We start from the raw sequence: 18,925 nt of genomic DNA on the forward strand, positions 1-18,925 counted from the left end.
TTCTCTCTTGTCTCTCTCTGGCCTCTCTCTGGTCCCTCTCTGGTCTCTCTCTTGTCTCTCTCTGGTCTTTTTCTTGTCTCTCTCTTGTCTCTCTCTCTGGTCTCTCTCTCTGGTCTCTCTGGTTTCTCTCTAGTCTCTCTCTTGTCTCTCTCTTGTCTCTCTCTGGTCTCTCTCTTGTCTCTCTCTGGTCTCTCTCTGGTCTCTCTCTTCTTTCTCTCTTGTCTCTCTCTCTGGTCTCTCTCTCTGGTCTCTCTGGTCTCTCTGGTCTCTCTCTAGTCTCTCTCTGGTCTCTCTCTGGTCTCTCTCTGGTCTCTCTCTTGTCTCTCTCTGATCTCTCTCTTGTCTCTCTCTTGTCTTTCTCTCTGGTCTCTCTCTCTGGTCTCTCTCTAGTGTCTCTCTCTGGTCTCTCTCTGGTCTCTCTCTCTGGTCTCTCTCTTGTCTCTCTCTCTGGTCTCTCTCTCTGGTCTCTCTCTGGTCCCTCTCTGGTCTCTCTCTGGTCTCTCTCTGGTCTCTCTCTCTGGTCTCTCTCTCTTGTCTCTCTCTGGTCTCTCTCTGGTCTCTCTCTGGTCTCTCTCTTGTCTCTCTCTGGTCTCTCTCTGCTCTCTCTCTTGTCTCTCTCTGGTCTCTCTCTCTGGTCTCTCTCTGGTCACTCTCTTGTCTCTCTCTGGTCTCTCTCTTGTCTCTCTCTGGTCTCTCTCTGGTCTCTCTCTCTCTGGTCTCTCACTCTGGTCTTTCTCTGGTCTCTCTCTGGTCTCTCTCTCTCTGGTCTCTCTCTCTGGTCTCTCTCTTGTCTCTCTCTGGTCTCTCTCTGGTCTCTCTCTGGTCTCTCTCTGGTCTCCCTCTGGTCTCTCTCTTGTCTCTCTCTGGTCTCTCTCTGGTCTCTCTCTGGTCTCTCTCTTGTCTCTCTCTTGTCTCTCTCTGGTCTCTCTCTCTTGTTTCTCTCTCTGGTCTCTCTCTTGTCTCTCTCTGGTCTCTCTCTGGTCTCTCTCTGGTCTCTCTCTTGTCTCTCTCTTGTCTCTCTCTCTGGTCTCTCTCTCTGGTCTCTCTGGTTTCTCTCTAGTCTCTCTCTTGTCTCTCTCTTGTCTCTCTCTGGTTTCTCTCTTGTCTCTCTCTGGTCTCTCTCTCTGGTCTCTCTCTGGTCTCTCTCTGGTCTCTCTCTGGTCTCTCTCTTGTCTCTCTGGTTTCTCTCTAGTCTCTCTCTTGTCTCTCTCGTGTCTCTCTCTGGTCTCTCTCTTGTCTCTCTCTGGTCTCTCTCTGGTCTCTCTCTTGTCTCTCTCTGGTCTCTCTCTTGTCTCTCTCTTGTCTCTCTCTCTGGTCTCTCTCTAGTCTCTCTCTGGTCTCTCTCTGGTCTCTCTCTGGTCTCTCTCTGGTCTCTCTCTCTGGTCTCTCTCTGGTCTCTCTCTCTGGTCTCTCTCTGGTCTCTCTCTTGTCTCTCTCTGGTCTCTCTCTGGTCTCTCTCTTGTCTCTCTTGTCTCTCTCTCTGGTCTCTCTCTCTGGTCTCTCTGGTTTCTCTCTAGTCTCTCTCTTGTCTCTCTCTTGTCTCTCTCTGGTCTCTCTCTTGTCTCTCTCTGGTCTCTCTCTGGTCTCTCTCTGGTCTCTCTCTTGTCTCTCTCTTGTCTCTCTCTCTGGTCTCTCTGGTCTCTCTCTTGTCTCTCTCTGGTCTCTCTCTGGTCTCTCTCTCTGGTCTCTCTCTGGTCTCTCTCTGGTCTCTCTCTTGTCTCTCTCTAGTCTCTCTCTGGTCTCTCTCTTGTCTCTCTCTTGTCTCTCTCTCTGGTCTCTCTGGTCTCTCTCTTGTCTCTCTCTGGTCTCTCTCTGGTCTCTCTCTCTGGTCTCTCTCTAGTCTCTCTCTGGTCTCTTTCTGGTCTCTCTCTTGTCTCTCTCTGGTCTCTCTCTTGTCTCTCTCTTGTCTCTCTCTCTGGTCTCTCTCTCTGGTCTCTCTGGTCTCTCTCTTGTCTCTCTCTGGTCTCTCTCTGGTCTCTCTCTGGTCTCTCTCTTGTCTCTCTCTGGTCTCTCTCTTGTCTCTCTCTGGTCTCTCTCTGGTCTCTCTCTTGTCTCTCTCTGGTCTCTCTCTTGTCTCTCTCTTGTCTCTCTCTCTGGTCTCTCTCTCTGGTCTCTCTCTGGTCTCTCTCTCTTGTCTCTCTCTGGTCTCTCTATAGTCTTTCTCTGGTCTCTCTCTCTGGTCTCTCTCTTATATCTCTCTGGTCTCTCTCTCTGGTCTCTCTCTGGTCTCTCTCTGGTCTCTCTCTCTGGTCTCTCTCTGGTCTCTATCTCTGGTCTCTCTGTGGTCTCTCTCTCTGGTCTCTCTCTGGTCTCTCTCTTGTCTCTCTCTGATCTTTTTCTTGTCTCTCTCTGGTCTCTCTCTCTGGTCTCTCTCTGGTCTCTCTCTTGTCTCTCTCTGGTCTCTCTCTGGTCTCTCTCTGGTCTCTCTCTTGTCTCTCTCTGGTCTCTCTCTTGTCTCTCTCTTGTCTCTCTCTCTGGTCTATCTCTCTGGTCTCTCTGGTCTCTCTCTAGTCTCTCTCTGGTCTCTCTCTGGTCTCTCTCTGGTCTCTCTCTTGGCTCTCTCTGGTCTCTCTCTTGTCTCTCTCTTGTCTCTCTCTCTGGTCACTCTCTCTGGTCTCTCTCTGGTCTCTCTCTGGTCTCTCTCTCTTGTCTCTCTCTTGTCTCTCTCTCTGGTCTCTCTCTCTGGTCTCTCTCTGGTCTCTCTCTCTGGTCTCTCTCTGGTCTCTCTCTCTGGTCTCTCTCTCTGGTCTCTCTCTTGTCTCTCTCTGGTCTCTCTCTGGTCTCTCTCTCTGGTCTCTCTCTCTGGTCTCTCTCTAGTCTCTCTCTGGTCCCTCTCTTGTCCCTCTCTGGTCTCTCTCTGGTCTCTCTCTGGTCTCTCTCTTGTCTCTCTCTGGTCTCTCTCTCTGGTCTCTCTCTGGTCTCTCTCTGGTCTCTCTCTTGTCTCTCTCTGTTCTCTCTCTTGTTTCTCTCTGGTCTCTCTCTGGTCTCTCTCTGGTCTCTCTCTGGTCTCTCTCTCTGGTCTCTCTCTGGTCTCTCTCTCTGGTCTCTCTCTGGTCTCTCTCTTGTCTCTCTCTGGTCTCTCTCTTGTCTCTCTCTTGTCTCTCTCTGGTCTTTTTCTTGTCTCTCTCTTGTCTCTCTCTCTGGTCTCTCTCTCTGGTCTCTCTAGTTTCTCTCTAGTCTCTCTCTTGTCTCTCTCTGGTCTCTCTCTTGTCTCTCTCTGGTCTCTCTCTGGTCTCTCTCTTGTCTCTCTCTGGTCTCTCTCTGGTCTCTCTCTGGTCTCTCTCTGGTCTCTCTCTTCTTTCTCTCTTGTCTCTCTCTCTGGTCTCTCTCTGGTCTCTCTGGTCTCTCTGGTCTCTCTCTAGTCTCTCTCTGGTCTCTCTCTGGTCTCTCTTTGGTCTCTCTCTTGTCTCTCTCTGATCTCTCTCTTGTCTCTCTCTTGTCTCTCTCTCTGGTCTCTCTCTCTGGTCTCTCTCTAGTGTCTCTCTCTGGTCTCTCTCTGGTCTCTCTCTCTGGTCTCTCTCTTGTCTCTCTCTCTGGTCTATCTCTCTGGTCTCTCTCTGGTCTCTCTCTTGTCTCTCTCTGGTCTCTCTCTTGTCTCTCTCTGGTCCCTCTCTTGTCTCTCTCTGGTTTCTCTCTTGTCTCTCTCTGGCCTCTCTCTGGTCCCTCTCTGGTCTCTCTCTGGTCTCTCTCTGGTCTCTCTCTCTGGTCTCTCTCTCTTGTCTCTCTCTGGTCTCTCTCTGGTCTCTCTCTGGTCACTCTCTTGTCTCTCTCTGGTCTCTCTCTTGTCTATCTCTGGTCTCTCTCTGGTCTCTCTCTCTCTGGTCTCTCACTCTGGTCTTTCTCTGGTCTCTCTCTGGTCTCTCTCTCTCTGGTCTCTCTCTCTGGTCTCTCTCTTGTCTCTCTCTGGTCTCTCTCTGGTCTCTCTCTGGTCTCCCTCTCGTCTCTCTCTTGTCTCTCTCTTGTCTCTCTCTGGTCTCTCTCTGGTCTCTCTCTTGTCTCTCTCTTGTCTCTCTATGGTCTCTCTCTCTTGTTTCTCTCTCTGGTCTCTCTCTTGTCTCTCTCTGGTCTCTCTCTGGTCTCTCTCTGGTCTCTCTCTGGTCTCTCTCTGGTCTCTCTCTTGTCTCTCTCTTGTCTCTCTCTGGTCTCTCTCTGGTCTCTCTCTTGTCTCTCTCTGGTCTCTCTCTGGTCTCTCTCCGGTCTCTCTCTAATCTCTCTCTGGTCTCTCTCTTGTCTCTCTCTGGTCTCTCTCTGGTCTCTCTCTCTTGTCTCTCTCTCTGGTCTCTCTCTCTGGTCTCTCTGGTTTCTCTCTAGTCTCTCTCTTGTCTCTCTCTGGTCTCTCTCTGGTCTCTCTCTCTGGTCTCTCTCTGGTCTCTCTCTGGTCTCTCTCTTGTCTCTCTCTTGTCTCTCTCTCTGGTCTCTCTCTCTGGTCTCTCTGGTCTCTCTCTAGTCTCTCTCTGGTCTCTCTCTTGTCTCTCTCTTGTCTCTCTCTCTGGTCTCTCTCTCTGGTCTCTCTCTTGTCTCTCTCTGGTCTCTCTCTCTGGTCTCTCTCTGGTCACTCTCTTGTCTCTCTCTGGTCTCTCTCTGGTCTCTCTCACTTGTCTCTCTCTTGTCTCTCTCTGGTCTCTCTCTGGTCTCTCTCTTGTCTCTCTCTGGTCTCTCTCTTGTCTCTCTCTGGTCTCTCTCTGGTCCCTCTCTTGTCTCTCTCTGGTCTCTCTCTGGTCCCTCTCTTGTCTCTCTCTGGTCTCTCTCTGGTCTCTCTCTGGTCTCTCTCTTGTCTCTCTCTGGTCTCTCTCTGGTCTCTCTGTTGTCTCTCTCTGGTCTCTCTCTTGTCTCTCTCCTGTCTCTCTCTCTGGTCTCTCTCTCTGGTCTCTCTCTTGTCTCTCTCCTGTCTCTCTCTCTTGTCTCTCTCCTGTCTCTCTCTCTGGTCTCTCTCTCTGGTCTCTTTGGTCTCTCTGGTCTCTCTCTAGTCTCTCTCTGGTCTCTCTCTTGTCTCTCTCTGGTCTCTCTCTGGTCTCTCTCTTGTCTCTCTCTGGTCTCTCTCTTGTCTCTCTCTTGTCTCTCTCTCTGGTCTCTCTCTCTGGTCTCTCTTTCTGGTCTCTCTCTCTTGACTCTCTCTGGTCTCTTTCTGGTCACTCTGTGTTCTCTCTCTCTGGTCTCTCTCTTGTCTCTCTGTGGTCTCTCTCTCTGGTCTCTCTCTTGTCTCTCTCTTGTCTCTCTCTCTGGTCTCTCTCTCTGGTCTCTCTCTGGTCTCTCTCTTGTCTCTCTCTGGTCTCTCTCTCTGGTCTGTCTCATGTCTCTCTCTCTGGTCTCTCTGTGGTCTCTCTCTCTGGTCTCTCTCTTGTCTCTCTCTTGTCTCTCTCTCTGGTCTCTCTCTCTGGTCTCTCTCTGGTCTCTCTCTGGTCTCTCTCTGGTCTCTCTCTCTGGTCTCTCTCTCTTGTCTCTCTCTGGTCTCTCTCTGGTCTCTCTCTTGTCTCTCTCTGGTCTCTCTCTGGTCTCTCTCCGGTCTCTCTCTAGTGTCTCTCTGTGGTCTCTCTCTGGTCTCTCTCTCTTGTCTCTCTCTTGTCTCTCTCTCTGGTCTCTCTCTCTGGTCTCTCTCTGGTCTCTCTCTCTTGTCTCTCTCTGGTCTCTCTCTGGTCTCTCTCTTGTCTCTCTCTGGTCTCTCTCTGGTCTCTCTCCGGTCTCTCTCTAATCTCTCTCTGGTCTCTCTCTGGTCTCTCTCTGGTCTCTCTCCGGTCTCTCTCTAGTGTCTCTCTGTGGTCTCTCTCTGGTCTCTTTCTCTTGTCTCTCTCTTGTCTCTCTCTCTGGTCTCTCTCTCTGGTCTCTCTCTGGTCTCTCTCTCTTGTCTCTCTCTGGTCTCTCTCTGGTCTCTCTCTTGTCTCTCTCTGGTCTCTCTCTGGTCTCTCTCCGGTCTCTCTCTAATCTCTCTCTTGTCTCTCTCTGGTCTCTCTCTTGTCTCTCTCTGGTCTCTCTCTGGTCTCTCTCTGGTCTCTCTCTTGTCTCTCTCTGGTATCTCTCTGGTCTCTCTCTTGTCTCTCTCTGGTCTCTCTCTTGTCTCTCTCTTGTCTCTCTCTCTGGTCTCTCTCTCTGGTCTCTCTGGTTTCTCTCTAGTCTCTCTCTTGTCTCTCTCTGGTCTCTCTCTTGTCTCTCTCTGGTCTCTCTCTGGTCTCTCTCTTGTCTCTCTCTGGTCTCTCTCTTGTCTCTCTCTTGTCTCTCTCTCTGGTCTCTCTCTCTGGTCACTCTGGTCTCTCTCTTGTCTCTCTCTGGTCTCTCTCTGGTCTCTCTCTCTGGTCTCTCTCTCGTCTCTCTCTGGTCTCTCTCTTGTCTCTCTCTTGTCTCTCTCTCTGGTCTCTCTCTCTGGTCTCTCTGGTCTCTCTCTAGTCTCTCTCTGGTCTCTCTCTTGTCTCTCTCTTGTCTCTCTCTCTGGTCTCTCTCTCTCTGGTCTCTCTCTTGTCTCTCTCTGGTCTCTCTCTCTGGTCTCTCTCTGGTCACTCTCTTGTCTCTCTCTGGTCTCTCTCTGGTCTCTCTCTTGTCTCTCTCTTGTCTCTCTCTGGTCTCTCTCTGGTCTCTCTCTTGTCTCTCTCTGGTCTCTCTCTTGTCTCTCTCTGGTCTCTCTCTTGTCTCTCTCTGGTCTCTGGTCTCTCTCTGGTCCCTCTCTTGTCTCTCTCTGGTCTCTCTCTGGTCTCTCTCTTGTCTCTCTCTGGTCTCTCTCTGGTCTCTCTCTGGTCTCTCTCTTGTCTCTCTCTGGTCTCTCTCTGGTCTCTCTGTTGTCTCTCTCTGGTCTCTCTCTTGTCTCTCCCCTGTCTCTCTCTCTGGTCTCTCTCTCTGGTCTCTCTCTTGTCTCTCTCCTGTCTCTCTCTCTTGTCTCTCTCCTGTCTCTCTCTCTGGTATCTCTCTCTGGTCTCTCTGGTCTCTCTCTAGTCTCTCTCTTGTCTCTCTCTGGTCTCTCTCTTGTCTCTCTCTGGTCTCTCTCTGGTCTCTCTCTTGTCTCTCTCTGGTCTCTCTCTTGTCTCTCTCTTGTCTCTCTCTCTGGTCTCTCTCTCTGGTCTCTCTCTGGTCTCTCTCTGGTCTCTCTCTCTGGTCTCTCTCTGGTCTCTCTCTCTGGTCTCTCTCTGGTCTCTCTCTGGTCTCTCTCTCTTGTCTCTCTCTGGTCTCTCTCTGGTCTCTCTCTGGTCTCTCTCTTGTCTCTCTCTGGTCTCTCTCTGGTCTCTCTCTTGTCTCTCTCTCTGGTCTCTCTCTCTTGTCTCTCTCTGGTCTCTCTCTCTGGTCTCTCTCTCTGGTCTCTCTCTGTGGTCTCTCTCTCTGGTCTCTCTCTCTGGTCTCTCTCTGGTCTCTCTCTCTGGTCTCTCTGTGGTCTCTCTCTCTGGTCTCTCTCTCTGGTCTCTCTCTGGTCTCTCTCTCTTGTCTCTCTCTGGTCTCTTTCTCTTGTCTCTCTCTGGTCTCTCTCTGGTCTCTCTCTGGTCTCTCTCTTGTCTCTCTCTTGTCTCTCTCTCTGGTCTCTCTCTCTGGTGTCTCTGGTCTCTCTGGTCTCTCTCTAGTCTCTCTCTGGTCTCTCTCTGGTCTCTCTCTCTGGTCTCTCTCTCTTGTCTCTCCCTGGTCTCTCTCTGGTCTCTCTCTAGTCTCTCTCTGGTCTCTCTCTGGTCTCTCTCTCTGGTCTCTCTCTCTTGTCTCTCTCTTGTCTCTCTCTGGTCTCTCTCTGGTCTCTCTCTTGTCTCTCCCTGGTCTCTCTCTGGTCTCATGTCTCTCTGGTCTCATGTCTCTCAGGTCTCTCTCTGGTCTCTCTCTTGTCTCTCTCTGGTCTCTCTCTGGTCTCTCTCTCTCTGGTCTCTAACTCTGGTCTCTCTCTTGTCTCTCTCTGGTCTCTCTCTGGTCTCTCTCTCTGGTCTCTCTCTGGTCTCTCTCTCTGGTCTCTCTCTTGTCTCTCTCTGGTCTCTCTCTCTGGTCTCTCTCTGGTCTCTCTCTGGTCCCTCTCTTGTCTCTCTCTGGTCTCTCTCTGGTCTCTCTCTGGTCTCTCTCTTGTCTCTATCTGGTCTCTCTCTGGTCTCTCTCTCTTGTCTCTCTCTGGTCTCTCTCTGGTCTCTCTCTGGTCTCTCTCTGGTCTCTCTCTGGTCTCTCTCTGGTCTCTCTCTTGTCTCTCTCTGGTCTCTCTCTTGTCTCTCTCTGGTCCCTCTCTTGTCTCTCTCTGGTCTCTCTCTTGTCTCTCTCTGGTCTCTCTCTGGTCTCTCTCTTGTCTCTCTCTGGTCTCTCTCTTGTCTCTCTCTGGTCCCTCTCTTGTCTCTCTCTGGTCTCTATCTTGTCTCTCTCTGGTCTCTCTCTAGTCTCTCTCTTGTCTCTCTCTGGTCTCTCTCTGGTCTCTCTCTGGTCTCTCTCTGGTCTCTCTCTTGTCTCTCTCTGGTCTCTCTCTTGTCTCTCTCTGGTCTCTCTCTGGTCTCTCTCTGGTCTCTCTCTGGTCTCTCTCTGGTCTCTCTCTTGTCTCTCTCTGGTCTCTCTCTGGTCTCTCTCTGGTCTCTCTCTTGTCTCTCTCTGGTCTCTCTCAGGACTCACGGCGTGGGCGATGGTCTTGACTCCGCCCACACTTCTCTGCAGCTGGTCCCTGGTCTTCATGAGTCTGTGGTAGATCTGCAGGACCAGGATCAGAACCAGACTTCGGACTCGAGTCCAAACGCTCGGCTCATCCTCGTCCTCGTCCTCGAACTGCTGCATCCTCTGCTCCCACTGCAGGCCTGAGGTCAAGAGGTCAAGTGGTCAAGAGGTCAATGGTTCAAAAGGTCAAGAGGTCAAGAGTAGGAATCTGACACACAGGGCATCTGGCTTACGCAGCGTGGGCGGCAGGGGCAGGTAAAAGGCCGTGACCTCTTCCAGTCGGGTCAGGAGGTCGTCGAGTCCCGAGAAGGCGACTTGTCCGACCTTTGACCCCTGAAACGACCTCAGCAGCGTGCGACTTCTTTCCGTCACAAGCTCCGCCCCTCTCTCCACGCCCTCCAGCGCAAGGTCCACGCCCTCCACCAACCACAGCTGCAGGTCATCCAGGGTGACTGCCAGAGCATCACGCAGGTGAGACGCCACCTACAGGAAACACAGAGAACTGCAGGTGAGAGGAGGAGGAGCTACAGGTGAGAGGAGGAGCTGCAGGTGAGAGGAGGAGGAGCTACAGGTGAGAGAAGGAGATGCAGGTGAGAGGAGGAGGAGCTACAGGTGAGAGGAGGAGGAGCTACAGGTGAGGAGCTACAGGTGAGAGGAGGAGGAGCTACAGGTGAGAGGAGGAGGAGCTACAGGTGAGAGGAGGAGCTGCAGGTGAGAGGAGGAGGAGCTACAGGTGAGAGGAGGAGCTGCAGGTGAGAGGAGGAGCTACAGGTGAGAGGAGGAGATGCAGGTGAGAGGAGGAGGAGCTACAGGTGAGAGGAGGAGGAGCTACAGGTGAGAGGAGGAGGAGCTACAGGTGAGAGGAGGAGGAGCTACAGGTGAGAGGAGGAGCTGCAGGTGAGAGGAGGAGGAGCTACAGGTGAGAGGAGGAGCTGCAGGTGAGAGGAGGAGGAGCTACAGGTGAGAGAAGGAGCTGCAGGTGAGAGGAGGAGATGCAGGTGAGAGGAGGAGGAGCTACAGGTGAGAGGAGGAGGAGCTACAGGTGAGAGGAGGAGCTGCAGGTGAGAGGAGGAGGAGCTACAGGTGAGAGGAGGAGCTGCAGGTGAGAGGAGGAGCTACAGGTGAGAGAAGGAGCTGCAGGTGAGAGGAGGAGATGCAGGTGAGAGGAGGAGGAGCTACAGGTGAGAGGAGGAGGAGCTACAGGTGAGAGGAGGAGCTGCAGGTGAGAGGAGGAGGAGCTACAGGTGAGAGGAGGAGCTGCAGGTGAGAGGAGGAGCTACAGGTGAGAGAAGGAGCTGCAGGTGAGAGGAGGAGATGCAGGTGAGAGGAGGAGGAGCTACAGGTGAGAGGAGGAGGAGCTACAGGTGAGAGGAGGAGCTGCAGGTGAGAGGAGGAGGAGCTACAGGTGAGAGGAGGAGCTGCAGGTGAGAGGAGGAGCTACAGGTGAGAGGAGGTTTATTCTCATTGACGATGAGAATAAACCAGGACCAGGACCAGGACCAAGACCAGGACCAGGACCAGGACCTGGACCAGGACCAGGAATCACCTCGTCTGTGGACTGCTGGAGGATGGGGAAGTTCTGCTCCAGTTGGTCCAAACCCTGAAGAGCCAGAGAGTTTGCTTTTCCGACTGAAACACAGAGAACATGAAGCTTCAGCTCAGATTTTAGCCTGTAGCTCAGATGTTAGCCTGTAGCTCAGATGTTAGCCTGTAGCTCAGATGATAGCCTTTAGCTCAGATGTTAGCCTGTAGCTCAGATGTTAGCCTGTAGCTCAGATGATAGCCTTTAGCTCAGATATTAGCCTTTAGCTCAGATGTTAGGCTTTAGCTCAAATGTTAGCATTTAGCTCAGATATTAGCCGTTAGCTCGGATGTTAGCCTTTAGCTCAGATGTTAGCCTTTAGCTCAGATGTTAGCCTTTAGCTCAGATATTAGCCTTTAGCTCAGATGTTAGCTTTTAGCTCAGATGTTAGCCTTTAGCTCAGATATTAGCCTTTAGCTCAGATGCTAGCCTTTAGCTCAGATGTTAGCCTTTAGCTCAAATGTTAGCCTTTAGCTCAGATGTTAGCTTTTAGCTCAGATAGTAGCCTTTAGCTCAGATATTAGCCTTTAGCTCAGATGCTAGCCTTTAGCTCAGATGTTAGCCTTTAGCTCAGATGTTAGCCTTTAGCTCAAATGTTAGCTTTTAGCTCAGATGTTAGCCTTTAGCTCAGATGTTAGCCTTTGGCTCACATGTTAGCCTTTAGCTCAAATGTTAGCCTTTAGCTCAGATGTTAGCCTGTAGCTCACATGTTAGCCTTTGGCTCACATGTTAGCCTTTAGCTCAGATGTTAGCCTTTAGCTCAGATGTTAGCCTGTAGCTCAGATGTTAGCCTGTAGCTCAGATGTTAGCCTTTAGCTCAGATGTTAGCCTTTAGCTCACATGTTAGCCTGTAGCTCAGATGTTAGCCTGTAGCTCAGATGTTAGCCTTTAGCTCAGATGTTAGCCTTTAGCTCACATGTTAGCCTTTGGCTCACATGTTAGCCTTTAGCTCAGATGTTAGCCTTTAGCTCAGATGTTAGCCTGTAGCTCACATGTTAGCCTTTGGCTCACATGTTAGCCTTTAGCTCAGATGTTAGCCTGTAGCTCACATGTTAGCCTTTGGCTCACATGTTAGCCTTTAGCTCAGATGTTAGCCTTTAGCTCAGATGTTAGCCTGTAGCTCAGATGTTAGCCTGTAGCTCAGATGTTAGCCTTTAGCTCACATGTTAGCCTTTAGCTCAGATGTTAGCCTTTAGCTCAGATGTTAGCCTGTAGCTCAGATGTTAGCCTGTAGCTCAGATGTTAGCCTTTAGCTCACATGTTAGCCTTTAGCTCAGATGTCACTTAAACGCTAATAATCATCTGAAATAAAAGACCGACATTTTACAAACTCAACAATGACGATTCACATGTTTTTCAGACGGAAAATGCCAAATGTGTTACAGCCCACACCCTCTAGAATATTCAAGCTAACAGCTAACGCTAATGCTAACAGCTAAAGCTAAGAGCTAATGCTAACAGCTAATGCTAACGACAATAGTAAATACAGAGCACTCTTCATCTGCCTGAGGAACGCTCTCTGCTCTAGATGAACTCTCTCTTCTCTAGATGAACTCTCTCTGCTCTAGATGAACTCTCTCTGCTCTAGATGAATTATCTCTGCTCTAGATGAATTATCTCTGCTCTAGATGAACACTCTCTGCTCTAGAGGAACACTCTCTGCTCTAGATGAACTCTCTCTGCTCTAGATGAATTATCTCTGCTCTAGATGAATTATCTCTGCTCTAGATTAACTCTCTCTGCTCTAGATGAATTATCTCTGCTCTAGATGAATTATCTCTGCTCTAGATGAACACTCTCTGCTCTAGAGGAACACTCTCTGCTCTAGATGAACTCTCTCTGCTCTAGATGAATTATCTCTGCTCTAGATGAATTATCTCTGCTCTAGATTAACTCTCTCTGCTCTAGATGAATTATCTCTGCTCTAGATGAATTATCTCTGCTCTAGATGAACACTCTCTGCTCTAGATTAACTCTCTCTGCTCTAGATGAATTATCTCTGCTCTAGATGAATTATCTCTGCTCTAGATGAACTCTCTCTGCTCTAGATGAACACTCTCAGCTCTAGATGAACGCTCTCTGCTCTAGATGAATTATCTCTGCTCTAGATGAACTCTCTCTGCTCTAGATGAATTATCTCTGCTCTAGATGAACTCTCTCTGCTCTAGATGAACACTCTCTGCTCTAGATGAACACTCTCTGCTCTAGATGAACTCTCTCTGCTCTAGATGAACACTCTCTGCTCTAGATGAACACTCTCTGCTCTAGATGAACTCTCTCTGCTCTAGATGAACTCTCTCTGCTCTAGATGAACTCTCTCTGCTCTAGATGAACACTCTCTGCTCTAGATGAACTCTCTCTGCTCTAGATGAACACTCTCTGCTCTAGATGAACTCTCTCTGCTCTAGATGAACTCTCTCTGCTCTAGATGAACACTCTCTGCTCTAGATGAACACTCTCTGCTCTAGATGAACACTCTGCTCTAGATGAACTCTCTCTGCTCTAGATGAACACTCTCAGCTCTAGATGAACACTCTCTGCTCTAGATGAACTCTCTCTGCTCTAGATGAACACTCTCTGCTCTAGATGAACTCTCTCCGCTCTAGATGAACTCTCTCTGCTCTAGATGAACACTCTCTGCTCTAGATGAACTCTCTCTGCTCTAGATGAACACTCTCCGCTCTAGATGAAAACTCTCTGCTCTAGATGAACTCTCTCTGCTCTAGATGAACTCTCTCTGCTCTAGATGAACACTCTCTGCTCTAGATGAACACTCTCTGCTCTAGATGAACTCTCTCTGCTCTAGATGAACACTCTCCGCTCTAGATGAACACTCTCTGCTCTAGATGAACACTCTCTGCTCTAGATGAACTCTCTCTGCTCTAGATGAACACTCTCTGCTCTAGATGAACACTCTCTGCTCTAGATGAACTCTCTCTGCTCTAGATGAACACTCTCTGCTCTAGATGAACTCTCTCTGCTCTAGATGAACTCTCTCTGCTCTAGATGAACACTCTCTGCTCTAGATGAACACTCTCTGCTCTAGATGAATTATCTCTGCTCTAGATGAACTCTCTCTGCTCTAGATGAACACTCTCTGCTCTAGATGAACTCTCTCTGCTCTAGATGAACTCTCTCTGCTCTAGATGAACACTCTCTGCTCTAGATGAACACTCTCTGCTCTAGATGAACACTCTCTGCTCTAGATGAACTCTCTCTGCTCTAGATGAACTCTCTCTGTCTAGATGAATTATCTCTGCTCTAGATGAACTCTCTCTGCTCTAGATGAACTCTCTCTGCTCTAGATGAACACTCTCTGCTCTAGATGAATTATCTCTGCTCTAGATGAACTCTCTCTGCTCTAGATGAACTCTCTCTGCTCTAGATGAACTCTCTCTGCTCTAGATCAACACTCTCTGCTCTAGATGAATTATCTCTGCTCTAGATTAACTCTCTCTGCTCTAGATGAACTCTCTCTGCTCTAGATGAACTCTCTCTGCTCTAGATGAACTCTCTCTGCTCTAGATCAACACTCTCTGCTCTAGATCAACACTCTCTGCTCTAGATGAACTCTCTCTGCTCTAGATTAACTCTCTCTGCTCTAGATGAACTCTCTCTGCTCTAGATGAACACTCTCTGCTCTAGATGAACACTCTCTGCTCTAGATGAACTCTCTCTGCTCTAGATGAACTCTCTCTGTCTAGATGAATTATCTCTGCTCTAGATGAACTCTCTCTGCTCTAGATGAACTCTCTCTGCTCTAGATGAACACTCTCTGCTCTAGATGAATTATCTCTGCTCTAGATGAATTATCTCTGCTCTAGATGAACTCTCTCTGCTCTAGATGAACTCTCTCTGCTCTAGATCAACACTCTCTGCTCTAGATGAATTATCTCTGCTCTAGATGAACTCTCTCTGCTCTAGATGAACTCTCTCTGCTCTAGATGAACTCTCTCTGCTCTAGATCAACACTCTCTGCTCTAGATCAACACTCTCTGCTCTAGATGAACTCTCTCTGCTCTAGATTAACTCTCTCTGCTCTAGATGAACTCTCTCTGCTCTAGATCAACACTCTCTGCTCTAGCCACATCTATCGCCCAGCCACAAGGTGGAGGAAACTCATTTTGACCGCTTGTATCCGCGATCTTGTTCTTTCGGTCACTATACTTCTTCATAATACTTCATATTACTTTATAGTACTACATCATACTTCTTTACAATACTTCATTTTACCTCATGATACTACAGATTACTACATAATACTTTTTCATTATACTTCATATTACTTCATAATACTACGACATAATACTACATAATACTTCTTCATAATACTTCTTCATAATACGTCATAGTACTTCATAATACTTCATATTACTACATCATACTTCTTCACAATACTTCATATTACTTCATAATACTTCAGATTACTACATAATACTTCTTCATAATACTTCATAATACTTCCTAATACTACATAATACTTCTTCATATTACTTCATAATACTACATAATACTTCTTCATAATACTTCATAATACTTCATATTACTTCGTAATACTTCATAATACTTCTTCATATAACTTCATAATTCTACGTAATACTTCTTCATAATACTTCATAATACTACGTAATACTACATAATACTTCTTCATAATACAACGTAATACTATGTAAAACTACTTCATAATACTTCATAATACTACGTAATACTTCATAACACTTGATAATAATATATAATACTTCTTCATAATACTGCATAATATTTCTTCATATTACTTCATAATACTTCATAATACTTCATATTACTTCATAATATTACCCAATACTTCTTCATAATACTTCATATTTCTTCATAATACTTCTTCATAATACTTCATAATACTACATAATACTTCTTCATAATACTTCATAATACTACATAATACTTCTTCATATTACTTCATAATACTCCATAATACGTCTTTATTATACTTCATAATACTTCATAATACTACATAATACTTCTTTAATATACTTCATAATACTTCATAATACTACATAATACTTCTTCTTAATACAACATAATACTTCATATTACTTCATATTACTTCATAATACTTCATAATACTTCTTCATAATACTTCATAGTACTTCATAATACTTCATAATACTTCATATTACTTCATAATACTTCAGATTACCAAATCCTTCTTCTTCATAATACTTCATAATACTACATATTACTACTTCATAATACTTCATATTACTTTATATTACTTCTTAATACTTTATAATACTTCATAATGCTTCTTCATATTACTTCATAATACTACATAATACTTCTTCATATTACTTCATAATACTACATAATACCTCATTATTATACTTCATAATACTTCATAATACTACATAATACTTCTTTATTATACTTCATAATACTTCATAATACTACATAATACTTCTTCATAATACAACATAATACTTCATAATACAACATAATACTTCTTCATTATACTTCATAGTACTTCATAATACTTCATAATACTTCATATTACTTCATAATACTTCAGATTACTTCATAACACTTCATTTACTTCATTTACTTCATTTACTTCATTTACTTCATTTTCTTCATAATACTTCATAAAACTTGATATCACTTCATAATACTTCATATTACTTTATATTACTTCATAATACTTCATAATACTACATAATCCTTCTTCATATTACTTCATAATACTACATAATACTTCTTCATATTACTTCATAATACTACATAATACTTCTTTATTATACTTCATAATACTACATAATACTTCTTCATAATACTACATAATACTTCTTCATATTACTTCATAATACTTCATAATACTTCTTCATAATACTTCATAGTACTTCATAATACTTCATAATACTTCATATTACTTCATAATACTTCAGATTACCAAATCCTTCTTCTTCATAATACTTCATAATACTACATATTACTACTTCATAATACTTCATATTACTTTATATTACTTCTTAATACTTTATAATACTTCATAATGCTTCTTCATATTACTTCATAATACTACATAATACTTCTTCATATTACTTCATAATACTACATAATACCTCATTATTATACTTCATAATACTTCATAATACTACATAATACTTCTTTATTATACTTCATAATACTTCATAATACTACATAATACTTCTTCATAATACAACATAATACTTCATAATACAACATAATACTTCTTCATTATACTTCATAGTACTTCATAATACTTCATAATACTTCATATTACTTCATAATACTTCAGATTACTTCATAACACTTCATTTACTTCATTTACTTCATTTACTTCATTTACTTCATTTTCTTCATAATACTTCATAAAACTTGATATCACTTCATAATACTTCATATTACTTTATATTACTTCATAATACTTCATAATACTACATAATCCTTCTTCATATTACTTCATAATACTACATAATACTTCTTCATATTACTTCATAATACTACATAATACTTCTTTATTATACTTCATAATACTACATAATACTTCTTCATAATACTACATAATACTTCTTCATATTACTTCATAATACTTCATAATGCTACATAATACTTCTTAATAATACTTCATATTCATTATACTACATAATACTTCCTCATATTACTTCATAATACCACATAATACTTCTTTATAATACTTCATAATACTACATAATACTTCTTCATAATACTACATAATCCTTCTTCATATTACTTCATAATACTACATAATACTTCTTCATATTACTTCATAATACTACATAATACTTCTTTATTATACTTCATAATACTACATAATACTTCTTCATAATACTACATAATACTTCTTCATATTACTTCATAATACTACATAATACCTCATTATTATACTTCATAATACTTCATAATACTACATAATACCTCATTATTATACTTCATAATACTTCATAATACTACATAATACTTCTTCATAATACTACATAATACTTCTTCATATTACTTCATAATACTACATAATACTTCTTCATATTACTTCATAATACTACATAATACTTCTTCATATTACTTCATAATACTTCATAATGCTACATAATACTTCTTAATAATACTTCATATTCATTATACTACATAATACTTCCTCATATTACTTCATAATACTTCTTTATAATACTTCATAATACTACATAATACTTCTTCATACTACTTCTTAATACTACATAATACTTCTTCATATTACTTCTTAATACTACATAATACTTCTTCATAAAACTACTTCATACTTCATAATACTATGTAATGCTTCATAATACTTCATAATACTACGTAATACTTCTTCATAATACTTCATAATACTATGTAATGCTTCATAATACTTCATATTACTTCAAAATACTTCTTCATAATACTTCATATTATTTCATAATATTTCAGATTACTACATAATACTTCTTCATAATACTTCATAATACTATGTAATGCTTCATAATACTTCATATTACTTCAAAATACTTCTTCATAATACTTCATATTACCACGTAATTCTTCTTCATAATACTACATATTACTACTTTATAATACTTCTTTTACTTTATATTACTTCATAATACTTCAGATTACTACATAATACTTTATATTACTACATCATACTTTTTCACAATACTTCATAATACTTCATAATACCTCATAATACTTCATAATACTTCAGATTACTACATAATTCTACATATTACTACTTCATACTACTTAATTTTACTTCATAATACTTATTATTACTTCAGAATACTTCATAATACTTCATATTACTACATCATACTTCGTCACAATGCTTTATAATACTTCATATTACTTCATAATACTTCATATTACTACATAATACTACTTCATAATACTTCTTATTACTTCATAATACTTCATAGTACTTCATAATACTTCTTCATAATACTACATCATACTTCTTCACAATACTTCATAATACTTCATAATACCTCATAATTCTTCGTAATACTTCATACTACTTCATACTACTTCATAATACTTAATAATACTTGATATTACTAAATAATACTTCTTTTAATACTTCATATTACTTCATAATACCTCATATTACTACGTAATACTTTTTCATAATACTACATAATACTTCTTCACATTACTTCATATTACTTCATAAAACTTCATAATACTTCATAATACTTCATAATACTCACTCTGAGGCTCGAAGCTGGTGAAGAGGGGCGTGGCCTGTTTCATCGCGGCCTGTGACACGCTGACCACGCCCAGCTCAGCCACGCCCCCCACAATCTGCAGCAACGGGTGACGCCCCTTCACCTGAGGGCGACCGGTTCAGAGTCAGTCACAGCGTTACCACAGCAACAGGAGAAAGGGCGGACCTTACCTGAGAGTAGGCGGAGCTCAGGGACTGTAGCACCGATTGGACGAGAGGCATCTGGACCACACGCAGGACCACACTGGACTAGAGAACCAGGACAGGTCTTAAACTGGACTTAACCAGGTCTTAAACTGGGTCTAAACCAGGTCTAAATCAGGACTAAACCAGGTCTAAACCAGGTCTAAACCAGGACTAAACCAGGACTAAACCAGGACTAAACCAGGTCTAAACCAGGTCTAAACCAGGACTAAACCAGGACTAAACCAGGTCTAAACCAGGTCTAAACCAGGACTAAACCAGGACTAAACCAGGTCTAAACCAGGTCTAAACCAGGACTAAACCAGGTCTAAACCAGGTCT

At 43.9% G+C, this 18,925-nt stretch overlaps 1 protein-coding gene across 1 annotated transcript in view; it reads right to left on the minus strand.

The window, feature by feature from the left end:
- LOC140374663 (perilipin-2-like) overlaps positions 1-18,701 on the minus strand; it is a 30,535-nt gene extending 11,834 nt beyond the window's left edge. The window contains exons 1-5 of the mRNA XM_072461628.1: positions 18,573-18,701; positions 18,385-18,505; positions 10,127-10,209; positions 8,814-9,063; positions 8,542-8,720 (exon numbers count right to left, since the gene is read on the minus strand). Of these exons, the coding sequence (XP_072317729.1) occupies positions 8,542-8,720; positions 8,814-9,063; positions 10,127-10,209; positions 18,385-18,505; positions 18,573-18,623 (684 nt within the window). The 5' untranslated portion in view covers positions 18,624-18,701. The remainder of the gene's footprint in view (positions 1-8,541; positions 8,721-8,813; positions 9,064-10,126; positions 10,210-18,384; positions 18,506-18,572) is intronic.
- Between the last annotated feature and the right edge of the window lie 224 nt (positions 18,702-18,925).

This window comes from Eucyclogobius newberryi, unplaced genomic scaffold (assembly GCF_026437365.1).
Source record: "Eucyclogobius newberryi isolate DKJ021-1_F unplaced genomic scaffold, fEucNew1.0.hap1 SCAF_3, whole genome shotgun sequence".
Lineage (NCBI taxonomy): Eukaryota > Metazoa > Chordata > Actinopteri > Gobiiformes > Gobiidae > Eucyclogobius > Eucyclogobius newberryi.